Raw genomic sequence first — 13,478 nt, 5'->3', positions numbered from 1 at the left:
AATATTAAGATGGAACAATTGTAGAAAATCTGTATCGAAAGAGAAAACAATGAAAGAGAAGAAAGAATAAAAGTTTGAAGGATTGGTTTTAGTTGACTTTAACTTTCGGTATGAATAGAGAACCGAGAAATGAAGAGAATATTTTCCTCGATAAGCTTGAGGTACAATAAATTCTTAGAATCAAAAATATTTGTTTCCCGCGATACACTAAAACGGACGATAAGATTTTTGTTTGGATTGATAAAATTAAGATTTCTTATAGAACAATTTATATGTGCGAGCAATTATATAGGTACTTGCTGATTTTTTTATAAGTAGAATAGAATATAAAAATTAGAAGAAAGACAAGGATAATTAATTGATTATATATCTGTATATTTCACGTGATTTTAATCATTTATTTATGAAAGTTGAATAGACGAGGCTACACACAGTTGTTTTAATATTTTCGTGAAAAGATGTTACATATACCTACATACATTAGAGAGATATGATAATTAAACTAATATAATATATTAAAATTATATATATCTTATTAATTATATATTTGTACATAATATATACAGTATTTAAAATAATGCAAAAAATTTAGTGGAGATTAATTACAATTTTTTACAACGCGTTCTCCTCATAAATATGTGAAGACGCATCGCAGAAATGCATGGAATTTATAGTGAAAGGTATAGAAATTGCATCTCTCTCTCTCTCTCTCTCTCTCTCTCTCTCTCTCTCTCTCTCTCTTGTATATACGTACATATATATGCTTGTATATACGTGTAAATATTTTATATATATATATATATTTTAACATATTGAACATTTGACGACAAGCAATTCTCTTTGAGATGAAATGGTTCCGTTATTTTATAATTTATGTGAAAGAGCGTAACGCGATGTTGTAACGAGACAATGACAGGCATTTTGCATAAGAATAGCCGATATCGCGAAAGATCGTTTATTACGAGCTTGCCGAAATTGCGGCACGATATTCTCGCGAATTCTGTTTACAATCCCTAACGTTTAACTTGAGCCTTCCATAGTTCTACATATCAGGCCGAGAGTTTCCGCGCCGAAGAGGGAAAGGGTTGAAGGGGATCAGCATAAATTTCACGATTTATTGATCCTCGCAAGGTGCTCAGTATTATCAAGTTTGGCTCAGCGACACACTCGGGGCTCAGTCTTGCCTGATTTATCAGCACGGCTGTTAAGTCAATCGAATCCCGCCTTATCCGCGAATGCACAAGATTCTCAATAATTCCGCAAAAATTAATATTAAAAAATCCAATTAATTTTCCAATGATAAAATATCGGCATTCGTCTTTCGTTCATCGGACAATATTAATCCCTCGTTTTCACGATAACCGCCTCATTCGCAGCACTTATGCATAAATGAATTTAATTCGAGGAGCAAATATTAGTAAGAAAATAAAAAATGTCGCGTTCGTGTAAAATTTAAATTTGATGAATTTAATTAATAATTATTTTATCTATATTGTAATCAATAATTTTTTTATTTTTTTTATAATATGTTTCAAAATATTATTATATATATATATATGTATATTACTTTATACTGATTACTACATGCATTAATTAATTTGTACATATTTTATTCATATATATAAATTCAGAAAAAAGACTCGAGACGAAAACTATAAATCGAGAAAATGATTATCGACGCAAATCGGTAATCTTACAGTCAATAATTCCAAAGTACTATGAATGTTACATTTCTCCGAAGCTTGGGCTCTTCTCCTTAGTTCGTTCCGCCTTCGGAATTTGACTCTTCAATTGTAGTTTGCGATCGTAACGTAAATTAGACATTAGACCAACTGCTCGGTCGATCGTGCGAAAAGCTCCACGCCACGTGCGGCGAACGCGTCGCCTAAAGGAAATTGTCGGATTCAGCCGGAAATTGCGAAATTCCCGATAGCAACGATCTCTCCATCCTCTCGATCGCGATTTTCTCGTGCGCTGTTTCCAGCCTTCCCTTTCTAGGACGTACGCATCGCGAGGATCTCTGTAGCGAGGATTTCATCTCGCGATTACGTCGTCTCTCGTTCCTCTATCGGTCGACCAGTTTAATGAAGACCTCCATTGATACCTTTCATGGAGGTATCGTAGAGCAGTCTCCGTCTCCGATTTCTTATCAGCACGCTACGAACGCGGCAGCGAGATCGTGGGTATATAGGTAGGATTGGAAAATCCTCTTCGCGGAGATAAGTCGAGAGGGAAGAGGAACTTGGGTTATAGCGCGGCCATATAGCTGGTTTTTGATAAGCTTGCTGAGGTCAGGTTATTTTTGCGATATATTTGAGTACGAGGATTCAGCGATCATTTCTTTTACGCTCTTTACTCTTTGTTAATATATTGAAGTTTTATAGTAACTATGAATAATGAATGAGATATTTCTCTCTTTCTCTTTCATCAATAAAATGAATAATTTGTTGTGAAAATTCAGAAAATTGGAAATAGACAATTATATTTAATATATTTTTCAATAATTATATCTATAATTAATCGATTTATACTAATTATCGACGCACAAAAATATTAGACTTGATTTAGTGTGTTGGTTTACCGACTTCTTTATGATAACTAGTGCGATCGATCTTTTCATGTGAAAAAGCTTTTAAAAAATAGCTACTGTAGTGAAGAGAAGAAATATGCGCTTGTATATATCGATGAAACCACCGATCATAAAAATAAGTCGTTTGCATGTCTTCTTTTTGTTAGATGTTCTGCGATCGTTAAATCTCTCTTATATATACATACAGTATCAGACTGAATGTGCTTACTCGTGATTGTCGAAAAGATCAATATTTCGAATGTGAGCTTCCGATATGATATTCCTTTTTATATATATATTCTGCGAATAATATAGATGCACGTTGAAAAGAAATATACCTTACTCTTTGAAAGATATATAAGGAAAATGAAAAATTAGTAAGAAAAGTGTACTTTTTAGCATTTTTTAGCTTTTTTGTAGAAACAGCATTGAAAAAATTAATATTAAGCACGATGTAAGCAAATATAATCTAGAGAGAAGTGATTTTTTATTTTTGCAGGATGATACAGAGAAATTGCGTTTTAGCTTCTAGAAGAGAATATCGAAATACGCGCAAAGAAAAACGTATTTTAATTTTCATAGAATTCTCTCATATGTAATATATAAATTAGAGCTTTCAAAAATAAAAAGTTATTAAGACATAAAATACACATTAGTAGTAGGCAACAAGAATATTTTAATATATTATAAATTAAATAAAAAAAGCATTTATTAAAAAAATGAATTACATATTGATAAACAACGCGCGCTTTCGCATTTTCTTTAATAGTAGAAAAAAATAGTAAAAATATATAAATTATTAGAAAATATTTTCTCTTTTCTCGCGTTCTCTCTCTGTCTGAATATTATTTCGTGTCTTATATATATCATGATTATTCATCGCATGTAATACGCAGTCAACTTTTGGTTCAATGCAGTTCGTTACTAGCGAGGGCGGAGAATACGGCAATAGTGTACCAATAAGTTTTCGACACGAAATTGAAATCCTGCGACCTGCGAGCGTAAACTCGTTACTTATTCGTTTCGAAGCACCGTAATAGCGTTGCGAAACTTTCAGTCGGAATAGCATGCTATATCCCCGATCGTTTAGCGTGCGAGCGCGTCGGGCCCTATCGGTGTTCGTTTCCCTGGTGGCCCGAAACTTAGTATCGTCGCATCGCTACGTTGCAATAGTGTTTATCCTTTAATTTATGTTCTAATGTCGCGATTACTGAAATCACACGTAGAGAAGGGCAAACAAAGCCAGCACAATTAACTGTAATTTTACGCATTTCCTTCTCCAATTTCTAAACAACATTCTTTTTTAAAAATATTTTTGTAATATTATAAAATATATATATAACAAGGAACACATATTTATTCCCGTAGAAAATTTAATTTCAAGATATTAAGATATATACAATATATATATATATATATATGTATATATATTTCTTTTTTTTCTTTTTTTTAAATCAAATTTCCTACGGGAATAAAAAACATGTCCCTTGTTCCGATCTGGAGGTAAACAATATTTTTTGCGGTACATACACGTGCCATAGTAGCTAAACATATTTTCAGAGCAATAATAAAGGAAACGCGAAATGTTTGACCGTCATTTAGTTCGTAAATATAGATGATTTATCGCCGAAAGGCAGGAAAAATGTAGAAAGCAAGTAGAATTCACGTTTTATCGCTGATCTTTTCCATCTTGCTTTCTTTCACATTCGCAAAGTTATGGATCGCGTTGTAGGAAAAATGGAATCACGCGTCGCCGTTTTGTTTTATTAACAGAGTCGTTTTCTTCGGCGATAGCACGTGACCGGCATAATATGTGGACGTTGCATGTGCGAGCAATATGCGAGAATTTCCTTTCAGATGCTCCGTGGATCCGCGATATTTCGCGCGTTACCTCCTTTGTTCATATTTTAAATTATTGAAAAGTACGGGACAAATTACAGAGTAGCAGATTTTTACACGGCTCTCTGTATTTTGGATAATCGAAAGTTATACAGTATCTCCTTAATTTATCGTTACACATATTATATATGCGATTTATTTTTCAAAATAGAACTTTGTTAACACAGTCGCTTCGGCAGCTTGAAAAGATTCTGTCGTAGGTGTATGCATTATCGGTGCATCACATCACAGTGATAAGTGCGTAAATTCGATCAGACCTGGAAGAGGAGATGACGGCACAAAGATTCACGAAAATTCAAAAATGCGAACGAGGTTCTCTCTTCCTATCCTTTCATCCCTCTTCACTGGCGTGTAATATCTCGCTCGTGAGTAGGTATCACGTTTGCGTCGGCTTTAAACCGTAGTTACAGGCGGTCGAAAGAGGAGACAGGAAGAGAGAGTTGCTCGTATCATATTTTTACGAGAGCCCGATTCTTCAAAGGCTCATCCTTTTTTTTTCGCGGAAATGATTCTTGCGTTTGTGCGTGAAGGATAAAACAGACCGACAATAGCCGGTGAAGAATAATTATAACGCCATATTTTTTGAGTCGTGTCCACGGTACGATAAATTCTTCTCGGGAAAAATTTGTAAGGAAATTGGATGCATTTAATGACACACGATAAATCTTTATTCCGTGAAATACATTATTGGCTTTTCCCTATAGCAGACGGCAAAATGGTTCCCTTCGGGCCTTCGGCGTATCGCCACGCTGCGAGATTACACCAAATGATAAATAAACACATAGATTTTGAACCGAAGATGAGAATAATTTGAAGGAATTTTATTCCGTTTGTGATAATTACTTATAATGTTTTACTGTGACAAAAAAATCACAGGAAATGCTTGTTCTGATTAATATATTTATTTATAATGAATTGGTCACAAAATATCTTTCTTCTATGTTTTACAAAATCTTGGCCTCGATGTAAAAATGATAAGATATTAATGTGTGATATGAAATACATACTCTGAAAATACTAAGAATATGTTTTTTTATTAAATAGATTTTTATATAATAATAGCAGATTTGATATTACAATACAAATTTATTATGTTGAATGGCGATTATTAGAAAATTAATATAAATTATTAATAGTTAGTTAGTGTATTTCGGTGTATTTATTGGTCCCCTTGGGGCTTCAAATTACAAATATATATATATTACATCTATCCGCACTTACAAATATATACATATATATATATATATATATTACATCTATCCGCACTTACATTTACAAAACTAACTTATCCTATTAATATAAATTATTAATATAAATCAGTAAATTACCTCTTACCTCATAAAATATTAATCAGCAATTTGTAAAATTATTTATTAATTTCATAAATAAAAATTCGTAAAATTACTGACCTAATTAAATTGAGTTATATTATGCAATATTTGATTACAAGCGATGTATATAATGTTCAATAATTATAACTATTAAATACAAGTTTATATATATTTATATATAAATGTTATTCTCCGTTTATATGTTCTAACATCAAATATAAGTATCGAATGCTATTTTATCCGTCCACAAACTGTATCAAACTCAACGCCGATCGATCTTTATATACACAATGAATACGGTACTCACGGTGTTTTTTCGCAATCGCAAAACGATCGCAATATCGCACAGTCGGTATCTCATTTGCCTTTTGCGACGGGCTCTATATATCAGTGCGGAAAACAGGAACTGTGTTTACATGGGGGAGTAAAAAGAACCGTGTCACTGCTACGAATATAGCCAGATGCACTTGTACATATATACTCATACATTTTTACATATATACTCATTTTTCGGGAAACGAGCGTAGTCAAATATATAACGAAATATTTTGCAATTGTGTTTCAGGTGGGACCCAAGGAAAGAGCATCTTATCCTAAAGGGAGCAGTGGGAGAAGAAAATATGGGAAAAGGAGACAAGAGAGGCATCGCGCAGCGCAGTGATGGTGGTGAGTCCGTTTTATTAACAATCCTAAATGCTTGAATTAATAACGAGGTAAATAACAGGAGATGTAACACACCCCAAAAAAGTCAAATAATTATCGTAATTTTTCATTTATTTATTGATTAAAAAAATAACAATGTTTCAAAAAAAAGCCTAAAAATATCTAGAAAGATATTTAAGAGATTAGAATATTTTTTAAATATTTTCTAGAACTTTTTGATTTTTTTAAAAATCGAGACAAAAATATGCAAAAATATTTAGAAAAATGTTTATATTAGTGAGCTTTGATTGAAAAGATAGGGACAACGTACATTATATCGAATATTCCTGTTACTTATTCTCGATTATTAATTTCTATTTCTGAGCTTTGCATGTCTCACGTCATTGCGCGAGTTTTGCAATTACGTTTGCAAATATTACGAACTTTCTTTTTATAATTCGAATGATTTTCAAACAGAAAATCGAAATAAGATGATGATTATCTTGCATATCTTTATAAACACTACAATTTCTCATATATACATATATCTCTCTCAGATATAAATATTATATAGCGAGAATTAAACCTAAAATATATATTTGCCCTTTTTGCGGTTAAGATACTCTTTTTGCGAATCAATATTCCTTTCTCCTTCTCTGTCGCAAAAGCGTGATTTACGGGGGTGCGCTTAAAAACATTTCCCTTGCCCTTTCGCCCGAAAATTGTTTGCTTCGTCGCCTATTTCCGGCGGCGATTCGTGACGCACACGCTTCACGCTCAAGATCGCGATCAAAGGAAGGAACCGCAAACCGGAAACTGCCGCTGCCACGCACGCAAAACGACCAGGGAACGTTTGCCTGTCGATCGAGCTAGTTGTAAGGTGACATTGAACGATCGGAATTTCGATACGGAACGCGAATATCGGGGCTCGCATGTTATCGACGTTATTTCGAGGGAAAGGAATAGTGCATGTCTGTAGTGCGCGTGTATAGGGACGGAATTGAATCGCAGGGAGAAACAGGGCGGGGAGAGACCGCACACTACGTATATTTGCGCTTCCACCCTTATTTTTCTCTTCGTTCTCGATACGACGACGACGACGACTGCACCATCTACGTCGCACTGTTATTTGCTCGTTGCGTATTTGCGATTACTCGCGCAGGAAATAGCTCGATATCGCGTGAGAGTGCTTGCCCTCTCGATTGTGCACACACTCGCGGCATTGTTGCATCCCCGGATTTCGGCGCAGTCGCGTTTCCCTCTTCAGCCGTATATTTGTTTCTCGATTTTGCGCGTGTAAGTTGTTTGCATTAGAAAAAAATTGAAAACGATATTCAAATTAAACAAATTGTTATATTCAATGATTAGACAGTTAGAAGGATTAATAGTCGTGAAATATAAGATATATACATATTGGAGTTAAAATTTTAAAATGCCTTGTTATATAGCGAATAAACTGGAAGCAATAAAATATATCGAAATCCTCGATTTTCGCGCGAATGGTCGCAGATACGTATACGTTCGCGAACAATGATACATTTCAGCGCAGTTTTACATACGAGAGAATCTGGAATACTTTCCGGCATTACTCGCCATTCGATTTTGTTCATATTCCATGAATGAAGATTGAGAACGATGATGCATCTCTCTGTATTTGCGATATTTGTCGGAGTAAACTCTGACACGATCCGTGATTAATCGAAATCAGGTTAATGCCTTATTAGCAAATCTATATTAGCTAAATTAATGAATACTAAATTAACCAATAATAATCAAAACATAATATAAAGAACATATTTGTCTAAATATTTATATAATTTAGCAGCGTGTGCATATAAAATTTTTTATTGAAATTGATCGCGAAATAATTATTCACGGTGCTACATATTTTGATCTTAAATCATTAATATATAGGGACATGAGAATAAATTAAATAATTTTTTTACAATAAAAACAGAAAGAAACGACTTAATTCGAATTAGTTTTGAAGACAATGCACTTCTCAAAATTCCAATCGCGAACACAACGGGGCCAAGAAAACTGTTCAAAACTCGACGCGTTAGATGGCTCTTTTAGCGGAACAATACGAGCGCGGTTCAACAAAAGCAACATGCCGACACAAAGGTGGCACGTGTTGGTGGGCCGTTTGTCACTTCAGGTGCACACCTCCCTGATGCAGGGGATCGCGCGAGTTATCTATTTGCTCGTGGATGCATCAGAGCGACGACAGAACGCCCGCGCTCGCTTGTATTTGCAAAGTTGAGACAAGAAGATGAGAAATGTGATTGCGAGAGAAAAGGAAATAGAGAGAGCTTTTCCGCGTTGTGAAAAGAAACGCTTCGTTTCAATGGAAAGATACTGTTGCGTCCGTTCGATTTTTTTTTTACTCACTTAATAACCAAAATAACATATTTCTCAATCGTACAGTTATTTTTTTTATATAATAAGTTTTTGCTATCAATTTAATTTAATATCTTATTTAATATTTTATATTAATATGATAAACTCCAGGAAGAATCAATTTAAGGAAAAGTAAGATAAAAAAAAAGAAACGGTTTTATTTAATAAAATTGATGAAAAAGTTTGTTTCATAAAGAATTCCAACAAACTTTGAAAGATCAAAAGAGAATTTTGTCGTTATTTTTAATAATTTCCGAGAAAGCAACTTATATATAACTTCAAAAAAGTAAACCATTCTATATAAATATCTACAAAATTGAAATTTTTCTGAAATATATGTATGTGTATGATATTTTACAAAAATTCCTGCGATAAGATATTTCTATTAAATAATTAAACACCGCGTAATTATATCTCATGCAGTAATTTAACATTAAAAAGGATCACATTAACATCAAAAGGGATCTTTTCCGAATTAAAGACATTGTAAATCCTTCTCCCGAAAGCTCGGCGCGTCTTTAATGGAAACGTCGCGAATCGCATTATAGTCGAGTCTTATGAATTGCATTATCTCGTTACGTTTCACAAAGCAGACTGAGCATCGAAGAAAAAGGCAGGCGAATCACGAAAGGATACAAAGATAAGGCAGCTTGGGGAAAGTGCATCTTGGATGCATATCGAGATAGACATAGCGAACAGACAATAGCCTTGGGGATGATCTTTGAGAGCACTGGATGTGCACCTGTTGTCGACACGCTGTCGACAGTTTGTTATTGGGGTTTATGTGTACGTGCGAGGAAACTTCAGACATAAGATCTCTCTCTATCTCTCTCTCTCTCTCTCTCTTCTCTCTGTCTTGTGTGTGTGCGCGCAAGATGATCTGTGTAATACATCATATGGAATAAGTCGTAATGTATCATTATACATCGCGAAAATACTTTTATCTTCGATTTGACATTTATTTTTATTATATTCGATATGAATAGTATGACTCAAAATATTTAACTTTTATGTCTTTCATATAAAAATATTCATGTCAGCTATTAATTCGCGATGACAAATCATATCTGCTTTTTTTAATTTTAATTTTTATTAAATATTATATAATTCTCTATATTAATAAATTATATTATTTTATTACTAAATATTATCTAATTTTTAATTCATATCATTTTACGATTCATATAGTATCAGAAATATCCACATATAAAGAATGGAAAAATAATAGAGCAGTATTAAAGGTCGCGGCAAAGATTAGCTTATGTTAAAAAATAGCTTGTGGCTTTTTTAAAGTTAAAAACTAATTTAGAATATAAAAAATACGATTGCAAAAAGTACATTGCACAATAAACTCACAATAAATATTAGATTACAAGAAGGAGGGAGGGTCTTACACTATTATTTATTACTGTACTTACGTTTGCGAATTATATGTATGTCATACGATGTTACATAAACTCGTTTTATAGTTCGAATATTGACGAAGGAGATGTAATACGTAGGGAAAAAAAACTAAGTATGGGGGGACAATACCCGTTTACCTTGACCGCGTTGTTAAGTGATTAGATGCGCCACCGTGATTAGCATAATTCGCGCATGAGTGCTAAAAAAGGCGCGTGCCGACTGATGAAACGCGAGTTTTCAAATGCAAACTATTGCAGTTTTTTTTTACTCGCACAAAAAACGCGCTAAAAACAGCGAGTTAATACTCGTATGCGTTTATTAAAAATTGCAAACCTACGAGCAAATATGCTGTAGCAATTATCGAAAAATTAGAGTGTATTATTATTAATTCTAATTTTAATCGTTGATAGACAATATTAATAAACAGTAAAAGATAATTACTAAAATTGTTTGAGAAACAATAAAAAGTGACGTTTTCAATTTTCGTCGGAGTAATTCTGTACCGAACGCATTGACGATTGCAACTAGAGCGACACGTAATGCATTATCCAAAGTGGTTGCTCGCGTCAATAGTCGACTACGTATGTATGTATTTGCTTTTGCCTTACCACGTGTCGAGATGCGATGCGAGGTGGCACCTTTAGATTCACAATGCGACTGATTGAACGGGAAATGTTTGCAGGCTCTTAAACGTTGAATGGCTTCGTTATCGGACGCGATAGGCAAAATGTCGAGAAAAAAAAGGAAATCGGAAGAAAGATATAGTGTACAGATAAATATAATATAGCTGAAAAAGAGCTTGTGGCATATTATCGTAAATGTGAGAATCATAGCTAAAAATCCCTCTTTTCTCGTTCTCTTTTTCTTGGAGGCACTTTAAATGTCGAATCTTGTATTTTTAATTCAAAATTTTCAATTATTATACACAAAGTATCTTACTACTACTAGCAGAAATATTTTAATTACTCTTCGAGGAATTTGTATGGAGTTTTCTGTAGCAAAACTTTGTCGCGAGTTCTTATAATGTTCTAAATTTTAATATTCTAATAAATGTTATCAGTGCTACAGTTTAAACTAAAGTTTTGTCAAAATAGATTAAATTTTTTAATTAAACAAACGGAAAGATTTGAAATATTTCATTTCTTCCGAAATTAGTTTTCCGAAAATCAGTTCAAACTAAAAGACAAATTAGGAATGTCAAAATATTTCAAGTCCAGATATCGGATTTAATTTTTAATTAATTAATTACTAACATTACGTGATATTTTATGCAATCCTTGTTACAACATTAACAAATATCGATAGAGAACGGCAAGCATTTTAAAAGAATTAAAAATATATAACACGTGTATATATAACTTTTCTATATTTCATGTTTTTTATGATGTGAGCCGAAAGGGCGTAAAAACATGTCAATGTTGCTGCGAGATGATCAAATTTTGCATCCGTAACGAAGTTTGGTCGTCGCGCGAAGCGAAAACGCAGACAGATATTTTGGGTTATACAGGTTCAGATAACTTTATTGTTTTCTCTCTCTTTCTCTCTACGTACGTTACATAAATATTCGTCTGATTACGGCGTACTAGAGCCTACCTCCTATATCACATGTGGAAAAGCTGCAAAAGTGTAATGCTCTTGCCTCTCGGCTACGTACAAAAAAAATTTACAGTAATTAAGCGCGCGCTCGCTTTCGCACGCCATGTTTGCGCAGGCAAACGCGATGACAAACGAGATGTCACGTTTTCTTCCTTTATTCATTTTTTTTACAGCTATACGTAACATTACATGCTAGATGTTGGCTGTTGGTCAATATCAAAGATTAATTGATTACTAATTTAACATGTTATCGATTTCTGACGTTATTTAAGATAAATACTGCTCGCTACATTTTAAAAGTTGACACTTTTTTAAAATGTCTCTTAGACTATATAAACACACTATATGTATATAAATGACTATCTAATGTGCACTATCATTGAAATAAGCGGATAGAAAAATATTATTTTTAGTTCGCGATTATAATAAAATAATTGTTTTCTCTAATATAATATACAATATATCTTATTGTATATAATCTTCGTTATATTAATATTACATGATGACTTAATACGTTAAATATAGCATAATGAATTTTTTTTGACTTAATTAATTACATCTTCGTCCTTGCTTGATAACTTTCTTCGAAATATATTTTATGAGTATTCATTTTTCTCATACGCAGAGATGAGAATTTGTAGATATTCGACAATTATAAATAATTGTGTCGCTGGATATATAATAAATAATCGATATAGTTTAAAATTTAAATTTTATTTTATATATATCTATGTGAAATGTATTTCCAGGCTTTAATGTTTATGGATATTTTTTAACTATGTATGTATTTTTACGTTAAACATAGAAAAATATATTTTAAAATTTATATTTAACTTTATTATTAGTATGTTTTTTAACATTTTATTTAATTCAATTTAATGTTTTCTTACTTTTATTAAAATTTGTCATAAAAATATCGTACTACATATATTTATTCTCTCTCTCAATAACTGTTTAATTCATATCATAAGAATTTACCGCAATTATCCGACTTGATCTTGCTTAATCCTAAAAACTATCGCCGATATCGTGACAGTATCAAGATTTTTCCTTCCGCAAACATCTAAGTCTACTTACTGAGCTCTTTCATCCAGCAACACAAATATTTGTACAGAGCAGATAGAAGTCACACACACAAATTGATTCGCAGTAACTCGAAACTTTCTATTCGATCTTGCGTTAATTTCGAAGAGACTTTCTCTCTCTTCCTCTCTCTCTCTCTCTCTCTCTCTCCTTTTCTCTGCCTAATTGGCATTTCTCGCTTGAAGGACGAAGGGCGGAATCTTATTGCGAATGTTATTGATTTGACGTGTTCTCATAGAACTTCATGACTTCTGTCCTGGCAGCATCCGCGACAGTACCTCTGCACGGGTTAGGATCCCAATTAACCCCGGGGCAGCCCATCGATTCGAAACACTTTACGAGACGATTGTTATTGGGCGAACAACATTGAACAATTGCCCAGATACATGGTCCGGGATTCTGTGCGGGTGGCCGCGAGGTCGGGGGGACGGGGAACATTGACGCTTGTATGCCCTCGCGATGCGGATTAATCCCCTGAAAACAATTAATTAAATTTCAATTTCTTCTAATTTCATTCCGATGGATATAATTGTGTGTGATAAATAAAAATTTCC

At 33.3% G+C, this 13,478-nt stretch overlaps 2 protein-coding genes across 6 annotated transcripts in view; one reads left to right on the top strand and one right to left on the bottom strand.

Moving 5' to 3' along the window:
• Positions 1–13,478, top strand: part of LOC145943522 (uncharacterized) — a 121,139-nt gene that overhangs the window by 6,187 nt on the left and 101,474 nt on the right. For all 4 annotated transcript variants that reach the window (XR_014426529.1, XM_083051091.1, XM_083051094.1 and 1 more), the window contains one exon: positions 6,365–6,465. Coding sequence is in view for 3 of the 4 variants with exons in the window: in XM_083051091.1 (XP_082907217.1) it covers positions 6,365–6,465 (101 nt within the window). In the remaining variant the exon portion in view is untranslated. The remainder of the gene's footprint in view (positions 1–6,364; positions 6,466–13,478) is intronic.
• The window catches only part of LOC145943512 (uncharacterized), a 40,500-nt gene continuing 40,097 nt past the window's right edge, over positions 13,076–13,478 (bottom strand). For both annotated transcript variants that reach the window (XM_083051078.1, XM_083051079.1), the window contains exon 5: positions 13,076–13,398. In XM_083051078.1, the coding sequence (XP_082907204.1) occupies positions 13,138–13,398 (261 nt within the window). In that variant the 3' untranslated portion in view covers positions 13,076–13,137. The remainder of the gene's footprint in view (positions 13,399–13,478) is intronic.

The sequence above is a fragment of the Prenolepis imparis genome, unplaced genomic scaffold (assembly GCF_030444845.1).
Source record: "Prenolepis imparis isolate NDT839.2.m4 unplaced genomic scaffold, iyPreImpa1.0 SCAF_12, whole genome shotgun sequence".
NCBI classification, from domain to species: Eukaryota; Metazoa; Arthropoda; class Insecta; order Hymenoptera; family Formicidae; genus Prenolepis; species Prenolepis imparis.
This window is presented reverse-complemented; position numbering and strand designations above follow the sequence as displayed.